We start from the raw sequence: 21353 nt of genomic DNA, 5'->3' as shown, positions 1-21353 counted from the left end.
TTCTACAACTTGATTGGAGTCCACCTGTGGTAAATTCAATAAATTAGACATGGTCAATTGTCCGTACAGTTCTGAGACAGGATTGTGTCGAGGCACAGATCTGTGGAAAGGTACCAAAAAATGTCTGCAGCATTGACGTTCCCCATGAACACAATTTTAGTGGTTCCATCATTCTTAAATGGAAGAAGTTTGGAACCACCAATACTCTTTCTAGAGCTGGCCACCCGGCCAAACTGAGAAATCGAGGGAGAAGGGCCTTGGTCAAGGAGGTGAACAAGAACCCAATGTTCACACAGACAGAGCTCCAGATTTCTTATGTGGAGACGGGAGAACCTTCCAGAAGGACAACCATCTCTGCTGCACTCCACCAATCAGGCCTTAATATAGCAATGATTAAATTGTCAACATTTATTTCAATGGACAATTCTGTGAACAGTTCTGTGAAAGGTGTCGGCTAGAGATGACTTGCAGGAGCTTGCAGGGATTTGTAGTCTTGCATGTTGTCTACTTTGATGCTAATTAGCATATTTGAATCGGAGAGTAAAGAGAGACAAATATATTGATAAAAGTATTTGTATTTATTATGGATCCAATTTAGTTCCTGGCAAGACAGCAGCTACTCTTCCTGGGGGTTTAATATGGATCCCCATTAGTTCCTGCCAAGGCAGCAGCTACTCTTCCTGGGGTTTATTATGGATCCCCATTAGTTCCTGCCAAGGCAGCAGCTACTCTTCCTGGGGTTTATTATGGATCCCCATTAGTTCCTGCCAAGGCAGCAGCTGGGGTTTATTATGGATCCCCATTAGTTCCTGCCAAGGCAGCAGCTACTCTTCCTGGGGTTTATTATGGATCCCCATTAGTTCCTGCCAAGGCAGCAGCTACTCTTCCTGGGGTTTATTATAGATCCCCAGCCTGCCAAAAATAAAAAATAAAGGCAGTTATACCATTTTAAAAACATGACAATAAATTCACAACACACTGTGTCCTCAGTCACCTCATCCCAGAGAGATTTACATGGTTATGAAAACATCAGACCAGGGTGAGTCTAAACAAAACACAGCCCTGTGGGGAAAATGAATGGAACCATCTCCCTGTTTGACCTCTAGTTGTTGTGGATATTATGACTCTACAGAGACACACAGTGGACGTGTCAAAATATGTTCAATTGATAAATCACACTTTATTTAACCTCAATGTCATCTTGTGTTTACATGGCATTGTAGATTTTAGCTGTATATAGGATGTATTCTGGATGTTTTCAGTGTGTTTTTAACCCTTTCAGACAATGGATTAATCACAATTAAAAATAGTGCACTAACATTACACAAAGTGAATTCAAGTCTGACAGCCCAAACAAACACACACATTCTCAGTCAGAAACACAAGTCAGAACACAGCCTCTCGATTCTCTCATGTGTTTTCAGGTTCTCTGACTGGGAAAATGTCTTTCCACAATGAGAGCAGTGGTATGTCTTCTCCTCCTGTGTATTTGTATGTATTCTTTCATGCTCTTTCAGGTACCTTAACCGGGTAAATCTCTCTCCACACTGGGAGCAGCGGTACATCTTCTTACCTGTGTGTGTCCTCTCATGCTTGTTCAGGTTTCCTACCTGGCCAAAACTCTTTCCACAATGGGAACATTGGAAAAGCTTTTCCCCTGTGTGTCCCCTCTCATGTGTTTGCAGGCTCCCTAACTGGGTAAACGACATTCCACATTGGGAACAGTGGTAAGGCTTCTCTCCAGTGTGTATTCTCTTATGTGTTCTCAGGCTCCCTAACTGAGTAAAACTCTTTCCACACTGGGAGCAGTGATGTCGTCCTGCTGGTTTGGACGTCTCGGGGTCTGGTTTCCCTGAAGGACTCTTCCTGCGGTCAGAAGGAGAGTCTGGTCTCTTTCCTGTCAAAGACAAACAGATTATTTAATTAAACAGAGACCTGAATGAAAGCTCCACACGATAAAACTTCCTATGACGTTTAATCTAGACTAGATCCCTCAATCACCTGAAGTCAGTTTTCACAAGTGTTATTAAAGCCACTACAAAATGCAGGTCTCTGTGTGGTTCTTAGTCAGAGAGGATGGTCTAGAATGTCATTGTATGCTGTAGCGTTTACACCAGTCCAGCCTACGCTTGACACTCTAGCAATGATAAAGTACTTAATGATGAGGCGAAAATTAAATAAACGATTTGGTATCATTTTTATTATGGAAGATTGAATAAGTGTGCTTCAAACGGTTTGCTTGGAATGATTTGTACCCATCGTCTCGACTACCTGTGCATGAGAGTCCATTCAACTCAGTTTCCCTACCTGAAAAAACGCCATTCCGTAAAGTGTATTCGCGCACGCAAATTCAGGAAGAAACCGAAGAGCAGATGGCCTGACCGCGTTTTGCGACTGTCGGCTCAATTGACCGCAGTCAACAGTGGGCTGGAAATCGCCTCCAGTTCAGTACAGTGGAACTGCAGTATTGAATGAAGGCAAGTCCATTACGTGAGACATTTAAGTTGTGATTTTGGGTGCAAATCCATTGTTAAAGTTTTGTTGTTGGGCAGCTTCTTGATGCTATTCACATCTTACAGTGTAGCTTTATCAATTCCTACATTAAAAAACGGCATTTAAGCTCAGAACTAGAGTAGAATGACGTTTTAAAACCACGTATCAGTTCAACAACTATTTTCAAGACAGGACTTAACTGGTGTTACTCAGATCTTCTGTCTCCTCCTCTTCTTTCCTCTCCTCCTCCTTCAATATGACAGTTATCTCTCCTTCATTCACTCCAGAAAAAGTATAATCGTTTTCTTCCTCTTCTTTCTGTGTAACAGCCTCACCCTCTACTTCTTCGTTCGTTCGTTTACTGACATCCTCCTCTTCATTCTCCTCTTTCACGACAACGTTCAGCCAAATACCTTCTTTCTCCTTCCAGCAGACCTCTTTTTTAGCAGGAGGGCAGCAGCTTGCTGAGCTCATGGTCGGGGCGACTAGCCTAGTGATAGGCTCATTTATCAAGTCAGCTACCGTTACCTGACTAAACGGAAATATGACATGAAATGGGGAAACTAGTTAAAAGACAGAATTATGTTCCAAATACAGAAGTAAATATAGACCGAAGCAGTCTGAACAGCTTGAACGTTTCCGCTAGGAAGCTACCGAGGTGACTGACGAGATGTTGTTGAAGAAGCGTCCCGTCCACTACATTATACGTCACTCTGAATACATCGCCTGAAAAACGCATATCGCCATCTGCTGACTGGAGTGGTTAACGCAGATAAATGTTCATTTTATTTCCAGACAAAAAGTGCATTTTTACATTTATTTCATTAAATAATTATATAATAGTCAGACAACTGTAGATTTGTAATAAGTGTGAATTTAAAACCTACTTCCACATTCTACCAACCCAACAGATGTTTCTACTACAGTGAATATTAACCAATGAGGAGGGTCTTTACACATTCTACCAACACAACAGATGTTTCTACTACAGTGAATATTAACCAATGAGGAGGGTCTTTACACATTCTACCAACCCAACAGATGTTTATACTACAGTGAATATTAACCAATGAGGAGGGTCTTTCCACATTCTACCAACCCAACAGATGTTTCTACTACAGTGAATATTAACCAATGAGGAGGGTCTTTCCACATTCTACCAACCCAACATGTCATGTTTTGTCATTAATTATCATGTCTTGTCCCTGTGCTTCCCCTTCTATTCGTTTCCCTCTGCTGGTCTTATTAGGTTCTTTCCCTCTTTCTATCCCTCTCTCTCCCCCTCCCTCTCTCACTCTCTCGCTCTCTCTTCTCTCTATCGTTCCGTTCCTGCTCCCAGCTGTTCCTATTCCCCTAATCATCATTTAGTCTTCCCACACCTGTTCCCGATCCTTTTCCCTGATTAGAGTCCCTATTTCTCTCCTTGTTTTCCGTACCTGCCCTGTCGGATCCTCATCTATAATTCACCGTGCTGTGTCTATGTTTTGCCCTGTCGTGTCGTGTTTCCCTCAGATGCTGCGTGGTGAGCAGGTGTCTGAGTCTGCTAAGTTCAAGTGCCTTCCCGAGGCAACCTGCAGTTCTCGATCAAGTCTCCAGTCTGTTCTCGTCTTTACGAGTAGTATTATGCTTTTTGTTTTGTTAAGTTTCTTACTGGATTAAAAACTCTGTTTTCGCCAAGTCGCTTTTGGGTCCTCATTCACCTGCATGACAGAAGGATCCGACCGAGGAATGGACCCAGCGACTACAGACGCTCGTAACACTGCCGTCGAGATCCAAGGAGCCATGCTCGGCAGACACAAGCAGGAATTGTCTGCTGCTCGCCATGCCGTGGAGAACCTGGCCGCTCAGGTTTCCGACCTCTCTGGACAGTTCCAGAGTCTTCGTCTCGTGCCACCTGTTACTTCCTGGCCTGCCGAGCCTCCAGAACCTAGGGTTAATAACCCACCTTGCTACTCCGGGCAGCCCACTGAGTGCCGCTCCTTTCTCACCCAGTGTGAGATTGTGTTCTCTCTCCAACCCAACACATACTCTAGAGAGAGAGCTCGGGTTGCTTACGTCATTTCACTCCTTACTGGCCGGGCCCGAGAGTGGGGCACAGCTATCTGGGAGGCAAGGGCTGATTGTTCTAACAATTACCAGAACTTTAAAGAGGAGATGATTCGGGTTTTTGACCGTTCAGTTTTTGGTGGGGAGGCTTCTAGGGCCCTGGCTTCCCTATGCCAAGGTGATCGATCCATAACGGATTACTCTATAGAGTTTCGTACTCTTGCTGCCTCTAGTGACTGGAACGAGCCGGCGCTGCTCGCTCGTTTTCTGGAGGGACTCCACACAGTGGTCAAAGATGAGATTCTCTCTCGGGAGGTTCCTTCCAGTGTGGACTCTTTGATTGCTCTCGCCATCCGCATAGAACGACGGGTAGATCTTCGTCACCAGGCTCGTGGAAGAGAGCTCGCATCAACGGTGTTTCCCTGCTCCGCATCGCAACCATCTCCCTCCTCTGGCTCTGAGACTGAGCCCATGCAGCTGGGAGGGATTCGCATCTCGACTAAGGAGAGGGAACGGAGGATCACCAACCGCCTGTGCCTCTATTGCGGATTTGATGGACATTTTGTTAATTCATGTCCAGTAAGAGGCCAGAGCCCATCAGTAAGCGGAGGGCTACTGGTGAGCGCTACTACTCAGGTCTCTTCATCTAGATCCTGTACTACTATGTCGGTCCATCTACGCTGGACCGGTTCGGGTGCTACATGCAGTGCCTTGATTGACTCTGGGGCTGAGGGTTGTTTCATGGACGAAGCATGGGTTCGGAAACATAACATTCCTTTCAGACAGTTAGACAAGCCTACGCCCATGTTTGCCTTAGATGGTAGTCATCTTCCCAGTATCAGATTTGAGACACTACCTTTAACTCTCACAGTATCTGGTAACCACAGTGAGACTATTTCTTTTTGATTTTTCGTTCACCTTTCACACCTGTTGTTTTGGGTCATCCCTGGCTAGTATGTCATAATCCTTCTATTAATTGGTCTTGTAATTCTATCCTATCCTGGAACGTATCTTGTCATGTGAAGTGCTTAATGTCTGCCATCCCTCCCATTTCTTCTGTCCCCACTTCTCAGGAGGAACCTGGCGATTTGACAGGAGTGCCGGAGGAATATCATGATCTGCGCACGGTCTTCAGTCGGTCCCGAGCCAACTCCCTTCCTCCTCACCGGTCGTATGATTGTAGTATTGATCTCCTTCCGGGGACCACTCCTCCTCGGGGTAGACTATACTCTCTGTCGGCTCCCGAACGTAAGGCTCTCGAGGATTATTTATCTGTGTCTCTTGACGCCGGTACCATAGTGCCTTCTTCCTCTCCGGCCGGGGCGGGGTTCTTTTTGTTAAGAAGAAGGACGGTACTCTGCGCCCCTGCGTGGATTATCGAGGGCTGAATGACATAACGGTTAAGAATCGTTATCCGCTTCCCCTATGTCATCAGCCTTCGAGATTCTGCAGGGAGCCAGGTGCTTTACTAAGTTGGACCTTCGTAACGCTTACCATCTCGTGCGCATCAGAGAGGGGGACGAGTGGAAAACGGCGTTTAACACTCCGTTAGGTCATTTTGAGTACCGGGTTCTGCCGTTTGGTCTCGCCAATGCGCCAGCTGTTTTTCAGGCATTAGTTAATGATGTTCTGAGAGACATGCTGAACATCTTTGTTTTTGTCTATCTTGACGATATCCTGATTTTTTCACCGTCACTCGAGATTCATGTTCAGCACGTTCGACGTGTTCTACAGCGCCTTTTAGAGAATTGTCTCTACGTAAAGGCTGAGAAGTGCTCTTTTCATGTCTCCTCCGTTACTTTTCTCGGTTCCGTTATTTCCGCTGAAGGCATTCAGATGGATTCCGCTAAGGTCCAAGCTGTCAGTGATTGGCCCGTTCCAAGGTCACGTGTCGAGTTGCAGCGTTTTTTAGGTTTCGCTAATTTCTATCGGCGTTTCATTCGTAATTTCGGTCAAGTTGCTGCCCCTCTCACAGCTCTTACTTCTGTCAAGACGTGTTTTAAGTGGTCCGGTTCCGCCCAGGGAGCTTTTGATCTTCTAAAAGAACGTTTTACGTCCGCTCCTATCCTCGTTACTCCTGACGTCACTAGACAATTCATTGTCGAGGTTGACGCTTCAGAGGTAGGCGTGGGAGCCATTCTATCCCAGCGCTTCCAGTCTGACGATAAGGTTCATCCTTGCGCTTATTTTTCTCATCGCCTGTCGCCATCTGAGCGCAACTATGATGTGGGTAACCGTGAACTGCTCGCCATCCGCTTAGCCCTAGGCGAATGGCGACAGTGGTTGGAGGGGGCGACCGTTCCTTTTGTCGTTTGGACAGACCATAAGAACCTTGAGTACATCCGTTCTGCCAAACGACTTAATGCCCGTCAAGCTCGTTGGGCGTTGTTTTTCGCTCGTTTCGAGTTTGTGAATTCTTACCGTCCGGGTAGCAAGAACACCAAGCCTGATGCCTTATCCCGTCTGTTTAGTTCTTCTGTGGCTTCTACTGATCCCGAGGGATTCTTCCTTATGGGCGTGTTGTCGGGTTGACAGTCTGGGGAATTGAAAGACAGGTTAAGCAAGCACTCACGCACACTGCGTCGCCGCGCGCTTGTCCTAGTAACCTCCTTTTCGTTCCTGTTTCCACTCGTCTGGCTGTTCTTCAGTGGGCTCACTCTGCCAAGTTAGCTGGTCATCCCGGTGTTCGAGGCACTCTTGCGTCTATTCGCCAGCGCTTTTGGTGGCCGACTCAGGAGCGTGACACGCGCCGTTTCGTGGCTGCTTGTTCGGACTGCGCGCAGACTAAGTCGGGTAACTCTCCTCCTGCCGGTCGTCTCAGACCGCTCCCCATTCCTTCTCGACCATGGTCTCACATCGCCCTAGACTTCATTACCGGTCTGCCTTTGTCTGCGGGGAAGACTGTGATTCTTACGGTTGTCGATAGGTTCTCTAAGGCGGCACATTTCATTCCCCTCGCTAAACTTCCTTCCGCTAAGGAGACGGCACAAATCATTATCGAGAATGTGTTCAGAATTCATGGCCTCCCGTTAGACTCCGTTTCAGACAGAGGCCCGCAATTCACGTCACAGTTTTGGAGGGAGTTCTGTCGTTTGATTGGTGCGTCCGTCAGTCTCTCTTCCGGGTTTCATCCCCAGTCTAACGGTCAAGCAGAGAGGGCCAATCAGACGATTGGTCGCATACTACGCAGCCTTTCTTTCAGAAACCCTGCGTCTTGGGCAGAACAGCTCCCCTGGGCAGAATACGCTCACAACTCGCTTCCTTCGTCTTCTACCGGGTTATCTCCGTTTCAGAGTAGTCTGGGTTACCAGCCTCCTCTGTTCTCATCCCAGCTTGCCGAGTCCAGCGTTCCCTCCGCTCAAGCGTTTGTCCAACGTTGTGAGCGCACCTGGAGGAGGGTGAGGTCTGCACTTTGCCGCTACAGGGCACAGACTGTGAGAGCCGCCAATAAACGCAGGATTAAGAGTCCAAGGTATTGTTGCGGCCAGAGAGTGTGGCTTTCCACTCGCAACCTTCCTCTTACGACAGCTTCTCGTAAGTTGACTCCGCGGTTCATTGGTCCGTTCCGTGTCTCCCAGGTCGTCAATCCTGTCGCTGTGCGACTGCTTCTTCCGCGACATCTTCGTCGCGTCCATCCTGTCTTCCATGTCTCCTGTGTCAAGCCCTTTCTTCGCACCCCCGTTCGTCTTCCCTCCCCCCTCCCGTCCTTGTCGAGAGCGCACCTATTTACAAGGTACATAAGATCATGGACATGCGTTCTCGGGGACGGGGTCACCAATACTTAGTGGATTGGGAGGGTTACGGTCCTGAGGAGAGGAGTTGGGTTCCGTCTCGGGACGTGCTGGACCGTTCACTCATTGATGATTTCCTCCGTTGCCGCCAGGATTCCTCCTCGAGTGCGCCAGGAGGCGCTCGGTGAGTGGGGGTACTGTCATGTTTTGTCATTAATTATCATGTCTTGTCCCTGTGCTTCCCCTTCTATTCGTTTCCCTCTGCTGGTCTTATTAGGTTCTTTCCCTCTTTCTATCCCTCTCTCTCCCCCTCCCTCTCTCACTCTCTCGCTCTCTCTTCTCTCTATCGTTCCGTTCCTGCTCCCAGCTGTTCCTATTCCCCTAATCATCATTTAGTCTTCCCACACCTGTTCCCGATCCTTTTCCCTGATTAGAGTCCCTATTTCTCTCCTTGTTTTCCGTACCTGCCCTGTCGGATCCTCATCTATAATTCACCGTGCTGTGTCTATGTTTTGCCCTGTCGTGTCGTGTTTCCCTAAGATGCTGCGTGGTGAGCAGGTGTCTGAGTCTGCTAGGTTCAAGTGCCTTCCCGAGGCAACCTGCAGTTCTCGATCAAGTCTCCAGTCTGTTCTCGTCTTTACGAGTAGTATTATGCTTTTTGTTTTGTTAAGTTTCTTACTGGATTAAAAACTCTGTTTTCGCCAAGTCGCTTTTGGGTCCTCATTCACCTGCATGACACAACAGATGTTTCTACTACAGTGAATATTAACCAATGAGGAGGGTCTTTACACATTCTACCAACCCAACAGATGTTTCTACTACAGTGAATATTAACCAATGAGGAGGGTCTTTACACATTCTACCAACCCAACAGATGTTTCTACTACAGTGAATATTAACCAATGAGGAGGGTCTTTACACATTCTACCAACCCAACAGATGTTTCTACTACAGTGAATATTAACCAATGAGGAGGGTCTTTACACATTCTACCAACCCAACAGATGTTTCTACTACAGTGAATATTAACCAATGAGGAGGGTCTTTACACATTCTACCAACCCAACAGATGTTTATACTACAGTGAATATTAACCAATGAGGAGGGTCTTTACACATTCTACCAACACAACAGATGTTTCTACTACAGTGAATATTAACCAATGAGGAGGGTCTTTACACATTCTACCAACCCAACAGATGTTTATACTATGAACACTTTCAGGTTAATTGAAGTTAAATTCCCAAAAAGCCTAAACAGGTTTGGTCATTATCAGGCATTGGAGCGTTGAAAGATGATGCACAACAACGGTTTCTTCCACGAAACCACGACTTCAATAACCACCGTGGTCAAAATAACTAAAGTAAGTCGCCATCGAAACAACTACCGCTACAATCGACCTGTTCGCAACACATGGGTATTGAGATCTAACCTCATTGATCTGTCAGTAAGCTATGTTTACATGGGTATTGGGATCTAACCTCATTGATCTGTCAGTAAGCTATGTTTACATGGGTATTGGGATCTAACCTCATTGATCTATCAGTAATCTATGTTTACATGGGTATTGGGATCTGACCTCATTAATCCAGACAGTCCTCTGGGTAACCCCACTGTCTGAAACACTCAGCCAGATAGGCGGCTTGTTTGTGATAGTCACTGTGTACCACAAAACCTGTGTATGCGACAGTATTGTCTGATGGAGGCTATTTTCTAGGGTTGTAGGGTGGAAGCTATCAGGGAATTCCTGTCCGTCAGCTTCCTGTATAGGTCTGTGATAAAGCCACCAATCTCCCTCTTAATCAAAATGTCCGGATAACTTGATTCATGCACATCAAAGGTGAGGGTGAATTTCAGATGTCAGAAGTCACATTTAGGTGCCAGGTGTAACTGAGGCTATAGATGATACATATCCATTACTTTGAGTGTTTTATATAATACGACTTAATGTGTTTCTGTGTTGCAGGGGCAGTCAAGAAATGCAATAGCATATAAGCTTGTTTTTCTCCATCATTTGCTGTTACATTCCTCAGCAACAAAACCCAGAAATGTCCCTTAAATAGAAGAGGGAACTAACAGTGTCACTGGCAACAACCGCAACTAAACAGGTGGGGTTTTAGGTGGGGTTTTAGGAGGGGTTCTGAAAGACACTATGGGGGTGTCCACTGAAAGTTGACTAGTAACAACAACTGGGACCTAAAAGACAGCTACTAAATCTGCCCAAGAAGAGACAAACAAAAGAAAAACCCCACACCAAACTTAAAGACAGGAAGCAAACCAAAAAGGTGGCGGAACTAAAGTTGTTGACCCTTCGCAGGTGAAACACCTTCCCACGAACGAGATTGACAAGCAGCACAGGTGTAACACAAACTGACTAATGAGGTGACACCAATCAGTGCGTCTTACGTGCTAACGAGTTGTACGTGCTAACCAGCTGGACGTGCTAACCAGCTATACGTGCTAACCAGCTGGACGTGCTAACCAGCTATACGTGCTAACCAGCTGGACGTGCTAACCAGCTATACGTGCTATACGTGCTAACCAGCTGGACGTGCTAACCAGCTATACGTGCTAACCAGCTGGACGTGCTAACCAGCTATACGTGCTAACGAGCCAGACGTGCTAAATTCCAACCTCAAAACATAAATGTAAAAACCAAAGCCTGTAACACCTTCCCCCTTTAGACAACAAATATGTCCTATATTTTTGTTTGAACAAGTTTGCTCACCTCCAACAAAAAACAACTTCCATTTCACATTATAATAAACTACAAGGCTTCACCTTCACCAATATAAACATGGTGTCTACTGGCTGTCAACAATTAAAAACAAGAAAACACATATTTCTAAATATATATATATTTTTCTACAATATTTTTTAAAATCTCACCATCTTCTAGAACTCTCGTCTTCCTAAATCTCACTTGCTTCTAGAACTCTCGTCTTCCTAAATCTCACTTGCTTCTAGAACTCTCGTCTTCCTAAATCTCACTTGCTTCTAGAACTCTCGTCTTCCTAAATCTCACTTGCTTCTAGAACTCTTGTCTTCCTAAATCTCACTAGCTTCTAGAACTCTCGTCTTCCTAAATCTCACTTGCTTCTAGAACTCTCGTCTTCCTAAATCTCACTAGCTTCTAGAACTCTCATCTTCCTAAATCTCACTAGCTTCTAGAACTCTCGTCTTCCTAAAACTCACTAGCTTCTAGAACTCTCGTCCCCTTGGAACGAGCTCAAACAAAACTAATCTCCAATATAGAAAACTTGCAATCAAAATACATTGGGATCCATGGCAACGCACTGGCTAAACGCAGAACATGTTTGACTGCCCACCATTGAGAATTTCAGCAACCAAGTTGTCCTTTTACCACCATCTGATTTCAAGAGGAAACTCCTGCAACATCCGTAGTAACTTTCCACGTCACTGCGGAGCTTCTCTCTCTTTTCAGGGTTCACTCGATGTTGTTGGATCTGGGCCCAGTCCCCAATGTCATGCTCTAGTACATTTGGGTTGGCACTTCTGAGAATTCTTATAGCAGGGCAACAATGTCAATATAATTGTACCCCCTGGTTGCATAAATAATTATCATTACTAAATTGTTACATAAATTGTAAATATGAAATATGAAAATCAAATGTACACCCCTTTGTTAATATGTATTGGCAATAATTAACTTAATGGTGAGACATGGAATAATAAAACATGTATATAAACACAAACAGCTGCCATAATCATATTACTGGTATGTTTTTAAACAAGCACCTTATAAACTGCACCAGCAACAACAACGCTGCTCTTTAGTAGCAATAAATCACTGATATCAATTAGGGGGAAATCAGGTTGTTGGTGCTGTTGAAACTAACACGACTAAAAAACACATGGAAATGGGAGATATATTTTACCTCCCTGGTTAGAGGACAACCTGCAGAAGACAGTCAGCTACATTTTGGAGAGATGCATTTAAATTTAGAGGTCGTTAAACAAAAGAACGCAACACTTATTTTTCATCACTCATCGATATCATGTTGAAATCATTTGCGTGAGAGTCTGGAGATGAGGTTGCATGTTAAAACTAACAGCTCAAAAACCACACGGAATCTGTGAATAATGTGTACATCACTGGTTAGAGGACAACTTGTAGAAAACATCTAGCTACATTTTGATTCCAGTGGGTCACCAATGCTGTAAGTGTAACACAGCTCTTTTTGTGTTAGTCACTTTCTGTTATATCATATAAATATCACTCTTTCAATTCAGAGCCTGGATTTTCCCCCTGAGGCTTAATATCCATATCATGCAGAAATCAATTGAACAGGGGGCAAACGTTTAGTGTTCTACATTGTGACATCATTAAAATACTCCTTCTACAATGTTAAAACATTCTACATTGTGACATCATTAAAATACTCCTTCTACAATGTTTAAACATTCTACATTGTGACATCATTGAAATACTCCTACAACAATGTTAAAACATTCGACATTGTGACATCATTTCATTGATATCATAAAACAACTCCTTCATGTATGTATTTTCTGATGTAGAGTTTTGTTCCATCTCGCCATCTGACTATACACCAGAGAACACACACAGGAGAGAAATCTTGTAGATTTAGATGTATTAAGAACAAATCGATTGACAAAGTCAATCAATTTGTTTTGTTGACTTTGAGTGTGAGGTTATTTTCCTGACACCACACTCCGAGGGCCCTCACCTCCTCCCTGTAGGCCGTCTCGTCGTGATATATATATATATATATATATATATATATATATATATATATATATATAGGCTTGATGGTAATCAAGCCTACCACTGTAGTGTCGTCCGCAAACTTGATGATTGAGTTGGAGGCGTGCGTGGCCACGCAGTCGTGGGTGAACAGGGAGTACAGGAGAGGGCTCCGAACGCACCCTTTTGGGGCCCCAGTGTTGAGGATCAGCGGGGTGGAGATGTTGTTACCTACCCTCTATGGTGTCAGGTAGGGTGGAGGTGATATGGTCCTTGACTAGTCTCTCAAAGCACTTCATGATGACGAAAGTGAGTGCTACAGCGTGTTATTCATTTAGCTCAGTTACCTTAGCTTTCTTGGGAACAGGGACAATGGTGGCCCTCTTGAAGCATGTGGGAACAGCAGACTGGGATAAGAATTGATTGAATATGTCCTACTGATATGTCCTACTGGTTGATTGAATATGTCCTACTGATATGTCCACCCTACTGATATGTCTACCTGATATGTCCTACTGATATGTCCTACTGATATGTCCTACTAATATGTCCTACTGATATGTCCTACTGATATGTCCTACTGATTGATTGAATATGTCCTACTGATTGATTGAATATTATCCTACTGAACAGTACAGCTTGGGTTGGTCTACTATTATCCTACTGAACAGTACAGCTTGGGTTGGTCTACTATTATCCTACTGAACAGTACAGCTTGGGTTGGTCTACTATTATCCTACTGAACAGTACAGCTTGGGTTGGTCTACTATTATCCTACTGACCAGTACAGCTTGACCAGGTTGGTCTATCCTACTGAACTATTATCCTACTGAAGTGTACCACCTGGGTTGGCCTGTAACAAGTTATTAAAGAGCAGCAGTAAAATAACAATAGCAGGACTATATACAGGTCAGTACCTGGCTCTCCAGAGAAGACAGGCTATGTGCACACAGCCCACAACATGAGGTGGAAACTGAGATGCACTTTCTAACCTTCTGCCAAATGTATGACCAGTTAATTCATACTGTATGTTGTAGTCTGTCCAGGAGGGGAATCACACAGACTGATCTCAGTTAATTCATACTGTATGTTGTAGTCTGTCCAAGAGGGGAATCACACAGACTGATCTCAGTTAATTCATACTGTATGTTGTAGTCTGTCCAAGAGGGGAATCACACAGACTGATCTCAGTTAATTCATACTGTATGTTGTAGTCTGTCTAATAATGAATTCACACAAGACTGACAGCCTGTAATTTTATTAAAAGCATTCAGTTGATAACATGGCAGTTTAAAGAGCAACATCATAACAATAATCTACTTCATAATCAATAATCAATATCATAACATTTATAATCAATAACATCATTATCTATATACTCTAACAACATTACACTAATACTGTATCATAATCAATATCTCTAACATACTGTATAATAAATAACATCATTATCATCTATACTGTCTAACAACATTACACTAATCTACATCATAATCAATAATCAATATCATAACATGTAATTCATACTGTACATGTATAATAAATAACATCATCTATTAATACTACTAACAACATAACACTAATCTACTGTCAATAATCAATATCCTAACATTTATAATCAATAACATCAGTTGATTATATACTACTAACAACATAACACTAATCTACATCATAATCAATATCCTAACATTTATAATAAATAACATCATTATCTATATACTACTAACAACATAACACTAATCTACATCATAATCAATATCCTAACATTATAATCAATAACATCATCATCTATATACTACTAACAACATAACACTAATCTACATCATAATCAATATCCTAACATTTATAATCAATAACATAATGAAGTAAACAACAAACCATAAAAATTAAACCCCAACAACAAACCAAATAAGATAAAGAATCATGAAGACAAATAAGATAAAAATCAACACATTCTAAAGGAACACAAACAAGATAAAATGTAGCTACTAAAGAATCTTACAATAAGATAAAAATCCCATGTTACCAAAACCCATGTTAAGAGAGACACTAAATAAGATAAAGAATCTAAGAGACACTAAATAAGATAAAGAATCATATTACCCCATGTTACCATAACCCCATGTTACCCCATGTTAGCAAAACCCCATGTTAAAAATCCATGTTACCCCATGTTAAAGCAAAACCCCATGTTACCCCATGTTAGACACAAAAAGATAAAGTTACCCCATGTTAAAGAATCAAAACCCCATGTTACCCCATGTTACCCCATGTTACCAAAACCCTATGTTAAAGAATCCATGTTAGCCCATGTTAAAGAATCAAGACACAAAAAGATAATGTTACCCCATGTTACCAAAACCCTATGTTAAAGAATCTAAAACCCCATGTTACCCCATGTTACCTAAAAAGATAAAGTTACCCCATGTTAAAGCAAACCCACTATGTTACCCCATGTTAAAGAATCTAAAACCCCATGTTAAAGAATCAAAACCCCATGTTAAAGCCCTAAAACCCCATGTTAAAGAATGTTACACAAACCCCATGTTACCAAAACCTCATGTTGCCCAAAACCCCATGTTACCCCATGTTACCAAAACCCCATGTTACCCCATGTTAGCAAAACCCCATGTTACCAAAACCCCATGTTACCAAAACCCCATGTTACCAAAACCCCATGTTACCCCATGTTACCACAACCCCATGTTACCAAAACCCCATGTTGCCCAAAACCCCATGTTACCCCATGTTACCAAAACCCCATGTTACCAAAACCTCATGTTGCCCAAAACCCCATGTTACCCCATGTTAGCAAAACCCCATGTTACCCCATGTTAGCAAAACCCTCATTTACCCCATGTTTGTCCAAAAGAGTGTTACCAAAACCCCTGTTGATGTTTGCCCTGGGGTTTGGGAAAACCCCATGTTACCCCATGTTACCAAAACCCCATGTTACAAAACCTCATGTTGCCCAAAACCCCATGTTACCCCATGTTTAAAGATGGAAAACCCCATGTTACCCCATGATTTGGTAAATAAAACCCCATGTTACCAAAACCCCATGTTACCAAAACCCCATGTTACCAAAACCCCATGTTACCCCATGTTACCAAAACCCCATGTTACCCAAAACCCCATGGTGCCCAAAAGCCCATGTTGCCCAAAACCCCATGTTGCCCAAAACCCCATGTTTCCCAAAACCCCATGGTGCCCAAAACCCCATGGTGCCCAAAACCCCACGGTGCCCAAAACCCCATGTTACCAAAACCCCATGTTACCAAAACCCCATGTTACCCAAACCCATGTTACCCAAAACCCATGTTACCCAAACCCCATGTTACCAAAACCCCATGTTACCAAAACCCATGTTACCCAGAACCCCATGTTACCCAGAACCCCATGTTACTCAAAACACCATGTTTCTCTGGTGGTAAAAACCAAACTAAATGAATAATGGTGGTTGTAGTCACTACTTTTAGATTTCTTCCAAGGTTCTAGAAAGTTAAACTAATTCTGAACTTGTTATTAAAATTAGAACCACTTCAGGTTTGTCACCACATTTTAAACACCAGTCCACTGCTGACCATCGATTTAAAACACAAACTGACCTAAGATCAGCATGTAGGGTCAGATTCATTCTACTCCTACTCCGTCCCCTGGGCTGCTCTCTCCTCTCCCGGTCCAGCTTCAGCTCTGGAGCTCAGAGACCATCTCCATGGCATTGACATAAAGATCCATGCTGCTCACCCTGTTCACTCTCTTCTGCCTCCTGGTGGGCTAGAGAGACACAGCACCAACAGTCAGACATTTACTCTCTGGTATCTCCATTCTCTCCCCTCCCTCTCCCTCTAGTTTAAATGACTTGTAACATCTGAGTAAATGTCTTTACCTTGTAGTACAGGTAGGAGGTGGTGATGGCTGTCAGTAGGATAAGCAGCACTACAACGTGTCTGATGATGAAGGCTGGCAGAGGAGAGGCTGCAAACAGAAACACCTTTGATGAGGGGACTGATCATCTTCACATAGATCTGTGGGAAATCTGTCAATGACAAAGTTATAAGTCTGGTTCCTGTTCAGTTACCTGTGATGGTGAGGGAGAGGAGCTCACTCTCAGAGGAGAAATTATGAGAGAAAACATAATTGTCATAAACACAGATGTAGTTCCCTTGGTGGGAGTCATCTGCAGCAGGGAAGAGGAAGGCAGCAGAGTGATTGACAGCTGGCTGGGTCTGGGTTCTGTTGGAGCCGGTGAACGTGAGGAGGAAGGAGCCTCCTGGGTACTGTGGCTGAGTGGAGCAGGTGATGGTGAAGTTGTAGCCCCTGAACATCTCAGGCCCCTGGTGGCCCCTGAAGACCCCTCCCATTGGGTCAGTCAGGAAGATATCAGGCTGGACCAGGAGATCTGTAACAATAAAAGAGAACAAGAAAAACCTCTTCAACTAGTTTCCTATAGATATGACAATAACATCAGCATGTAACAGTGCCAGCCACCCTCCCTCACAGGGCAACATGAGTAGTGGGCCTACAGTCACTGAGACAACATATGTTGATATCAGGCTGAAGCAGGACATCTGGAACAAGAGGAGAGAAAAAGAAAACGTAGCTCCTCAACTACTTTCCTCATTTAGATGTGACAATAACATGACATGTGACAATGGTAGTGAGTAGAGACGTTCACTGAGATAACACTCACATACAAAAGCATTCTGGGATATTTAAGTTGTATTTGATTCCTACTTGACTGAGTGATCTATTTTGCAAAGCAGATTTACAAGCTAAACAGTCATCATGAGAGGTGCAGAGGAAGTTGTATGAATGAAGGAAATCAGTTGAATATAATTATAATATGTTGTTATTACCTGAGCAGATCACTGTGAGTCCAGGAAGGAGATCATAACTTCTAAAACACTCCCTCAGTGAAGACTCAGACCCAGAACAGAAAACTCTAAACCCTACAGTGGTGTTTCCAGGTAGTACTGAAACAGTGGAGCCACAACCCAGCTGTCTACACACTACTGCAGCTACACCCTCCTGGTCCCCGTACTCAGTTCCCACAGTCCTCCACTCTCCCTGGTCGTACCACTCCACTCCACCAGCACAGCGACTGCCTCCTCCCACCAGCCTCACATCATCAGGCTCTGAGAAAAGAAAAGAGAGAGACAGTAATCTTACTATTTTCTCACTAAAACACACCTATATTGTTTCTCATATTCTTCACTCCAGGTGAGAAACCATGTTGATTGAGTGACAAACTGTTTCTTACCTGAGCAGGTGAGTCCAACAGCATTACCAGGTAGGCAGGTGTTGTTCTCTCTGTCTGAGGTGTCACAGTCCAGGAGAAGGGACTCATTACCTTTACACTGGAACTCTTTATCCCAGGTCTGACCCTCACCTTCTCCATAGAGCCCCCCCTGTAGAGCTGCAGGAGCCCCACAGCCAACATCCCTACAGACTACCTCTGCATCCTGCCGGTCAAAGTCAGCTTCACACACTGAGGCCCAGGACTGATTGGACTTCACCTCCACTCTCCCAGAGCAGAGACCAGCTCCATCCACAAGCCGCACAGACTCTGAAAAAGAGTTGGTTGAACATTCAATCAGTTTTGTTGATGACACTGTCAAGGACTAAACACAAATATGTTGAATAATAGATTTTCGTTTGCTATGTTTGATACTGTAAGAGGTAGAAATGGGTTCTTAGTCACTCAGGATCGGGTTGGGAATAATGCAGGCAGGAGACAGGAATAAGTTCACTTCACTTTATAGAAAATAAACAGCTGGACATCCATCAGGCAGCTTCACTTCAGTACCATCTGAACTACAATGATCTGCCCATGAACATCTCCCATAAACCAATATGACAAAAACAAATATAATGTTTAAATACATCTGACATCTCTCCCTCTATTTAAATGAAATAAAAACACATAAAATATGACACATGGTAATATTGTATAATGTATTGTGGCAAAGAAGGGGGTCGAGTGATAAGTGGCAGATATGTGAGAGCAGAGCTAATAAACGGGTTCTGCCCGATCACTAAAATGGCCACCCCTGTCAGAACTACAGATCACAAAATGGCTAAAGTATGCCAAAACTACAAGTCCCAGAAGCAGGGGAACCCTCAGAAGGTGGAGCCGACTGTCTGTTCTGTGAGCAGATACAGATAAATCAAGAGAAACCAGGAAGAGGAAGAGAGAGGGCTGGAAGGAGCTATCTTCAATAAGAAAGAGACTATAGAGATTGGCTGGAAGGAGGCTATGAACAATCGATTTTAGAGACCTATCAGAGATTGGCTGGAAGGAGCTATGAACAATAGGTAAAGAGACTATAGAGATTGGCTGGAAGGATCTATGAACAATGGAGAAAGAGACTATAGAGATTGGCTGGAAGGAGCTATGAACAATAGAGAAAGAGACTATAGAGATTGGCTGGAAGGATCTATGAACAATAGAGAAAGAGACTATAGAGACTGGCTGGAAGGATCTCCTGAACAATAGAGAAAGAGACTATAGAGATTGGCTGGAAGGATCTATGAACAATAGAGAAAGAGACTATAGAGATTGGCTGGAAGGATCTATGAACAATAGAGAAGGAGACTATAGAGATTGGCTGGAAGGAGCTATGAACAATAGAGAAAGAGACTATAGAGATTGGCTGGAAGGAGCTATGAACAATAGAGAAAGAGACTATAGAGATTGGCTGGAAGGATCTATGAACAATCCTCCAGAAGGAGACTATAGAGATTGGCTGGAAGGAGCTATGAACAATAGAGAAAGAGACTATAGAGATTGGCTGGAAGGAGCTATGAACAATAGAGAAAGAGACTCCATAGAGATTGGCTGGAAGGAGTATGAACAATAAGAAAGAGACTATAGAGATTGGCTGGAAGGATCTATGAACAATAGAGAAAGAGACTATAGAGATTGGCTGGATTTACCGTGTATGAGCTGGATTGTTTTGGATTTACTTGTCTGCGTTTGGACCTGAACCTACCGAGAACCCGATTCGTGTCACCAAACCCTATCCTGGACCTCCCTCGGCCTGGGTGGACCAGGACGGAGAAACAAACACACAGGTACTGTCCTGTTCGAAATAACTCTCATTCTTGGGTGATTTGGTGACAGTTTACCACTTAGTTTGTGACAAACGCTCCTAACCTTGAAGAGGTTTGCCACAGTATAAATAAATCTCTCAATATGACCAGTCTCTTACCTGAACAGATCACATGATGATAATATCTACCAATACAGACACCAAGTCCTCCTATGATGACACACTGTCCAATAGAAGACTCATGTCCACTACAACCATATAGTGTGACTTTGGTCTTCTTTCATCTCCAATCAGAGGTCCTCTCGATTCAGATACAGGATTCCCACAGTCCAGCTCTCTACACACAACATTAACCTCTATCATGCTCCACCAACTAGGACATAGACCCAACCACTCTCCTCTGTAGAAGACTTCCACTGTCCCAGAACAGGAAGTGGTCGCATTCACCAGTCTGACTGAGTCTTCAGCTGTAAACAGCAGAGAGGAAAACACAGTGGTGAGGACAGATGATGACAGTGATTCTGTTATTCTAACAGCAGTGATGCTTTGTGGTTGACAAGTATTAGTAGTTCCATAAAACACTACTTGTTATTGGGGTTTAGAATGGTTTGTATGGACACATGAATTTCTCAATGTGGGATAATAAAGTTGACTAATATTGAACTGCTATAATCACTGTAGATTTATACTCTACCTACCTGGTGGACTGACGCTTTGAGCCTGGAGATCTGAGGAGAAAGAGAGAGACAGAGGAGAAAGAGAGAGACAGAGGAGAAAGAGAGAGACAGAGGAGAAAGAGAGAGAAAGAGAGAGACAGAGGAGAAAGAGAGAGAGACAGAGGAGAAACAGAGAGAAAGACAGAGAGAAACAAAGGAGAAAGGGAGGAGTCAGAGGAAGAGAGAGACAGAGGTTAAATTAACATCAACATGACCTTTCATGATGTGATGGGGAAGACAGGCTTATCGTTGGTATGGTGCAACAACACACATGTGTACATACACTATATATACAAAAGTATGTGGACACCCCTTCAAATTAGTGGACTCCATTTCAGCCTCCTCTTCTCCCCCTCTCTTCTCCAACTCTCCTCTTCTTCTCCTCCCCATCTCCCAATCCTCTCTAGGCAGAACTCCCCATCTCTCCCTCTCTTCTCCTCAACTCCCCCTCTACTCTTCTCCCCCTCTCCCCTTCTCCCCCTTCTCCCCCTCCTCCTTTTCACCATCTCTCTTCTCCCCTTCTCTTCTCCTCAACTCCCCCTATACGCTTCTCCCCTCTTATACGCCTCTCTTCTACTCTTCT

The 21353-nt window shown here is 43.8% G+C and overlaps 2 protein-coding genes across 2 annotated transcripts; both read right to left on the bottom strand.

Moving 5' to 3' along the window:
- Window positions 1–932: 932 nt before the first annotated feature.
- LOC124021713 (zinc finger protein 239-like) lies at window positions 933–3188 on the bottom strand. The gene is made up of 3 exons (XM_046336829.1): window positions 3060–3188; window positions 2694–3002; window positions 933–1897 (listed from the first exon to the last, which is right to left on the bottom strand). The coding sequence occupies exons 2-3, from the start codon at window positions 2965–2967 to the stop codon at window positions 1374–1376; spliced, it is 798 nt and encodes a 265-aa protein (XP_046192785.1). The 5' UTR covers window positions 2968–3002; window positions 3060–3188; the 3' UTR covers window positions 933–1373.
- A 13467-nt stretch (window positions 3189–16655) lies between these two features.
- On the bottom strand, window positions 16656–20277 carry LOC124021708 (scavenger receptor cysteine-rich type 1 protein M130-like; the record flags this gene model as incomplete). The annotated part of the gene is made up of 6 exons (XM_046336824.1): window positions 16656–16776; window positions 16889–16977; window positions 17081–17401; window positions 17859–18137; window positions 18263–18568; window positions 20214–20277. Coding segments are annotated over 6 exons (1149 nt in total), but the record flags the coding sequence as incomplete, so codon positions are not given.
- Between the last annotated feature and the right edge of the window lie 1076 nt (window positions 20278–21353).

This window comes from Oncorhynchus gorbuscha, unplaced genomic scaffold (assembly GCF_021184085.1).
Source record: "Oncorhynchus gorbuscha isolate QuinsamMale2020 ecotype Even-year unplaced genomic scaffold, OgorEven_v1.0 Un_scaffold_1177, whole genome shotgun sequence".
NCBI lineage: Eukaryota > Metazoa > Chordata > Actinopteri > Salmoniformes > Salmonidae > Oncorhynchus > Oncorhynchus gorbuscha.
Note: the sequence above shows the minus strand (reverse complement) of the source record. Positions and strands in the feature narration are given on the sequence as shown.

Excerpts from the sequence above, each read along its gene's own strand:
- LOC124021713 (XM_046336829.1), bottom strand. The coding sequence starts at position 2,967 with ATGAGCTCAGCAAGCTGCTGCCCTCCTGCTAAAAAAGAGGTCTGCTGG. Across the intron at positions 1,898-2,693 it reads AGAAGATCTGAGTAACACCA|GAAAGAGACCAGACTCTCCT; the intron begins GTTAAGTCCTGT and ends TGTCTTTGACAG.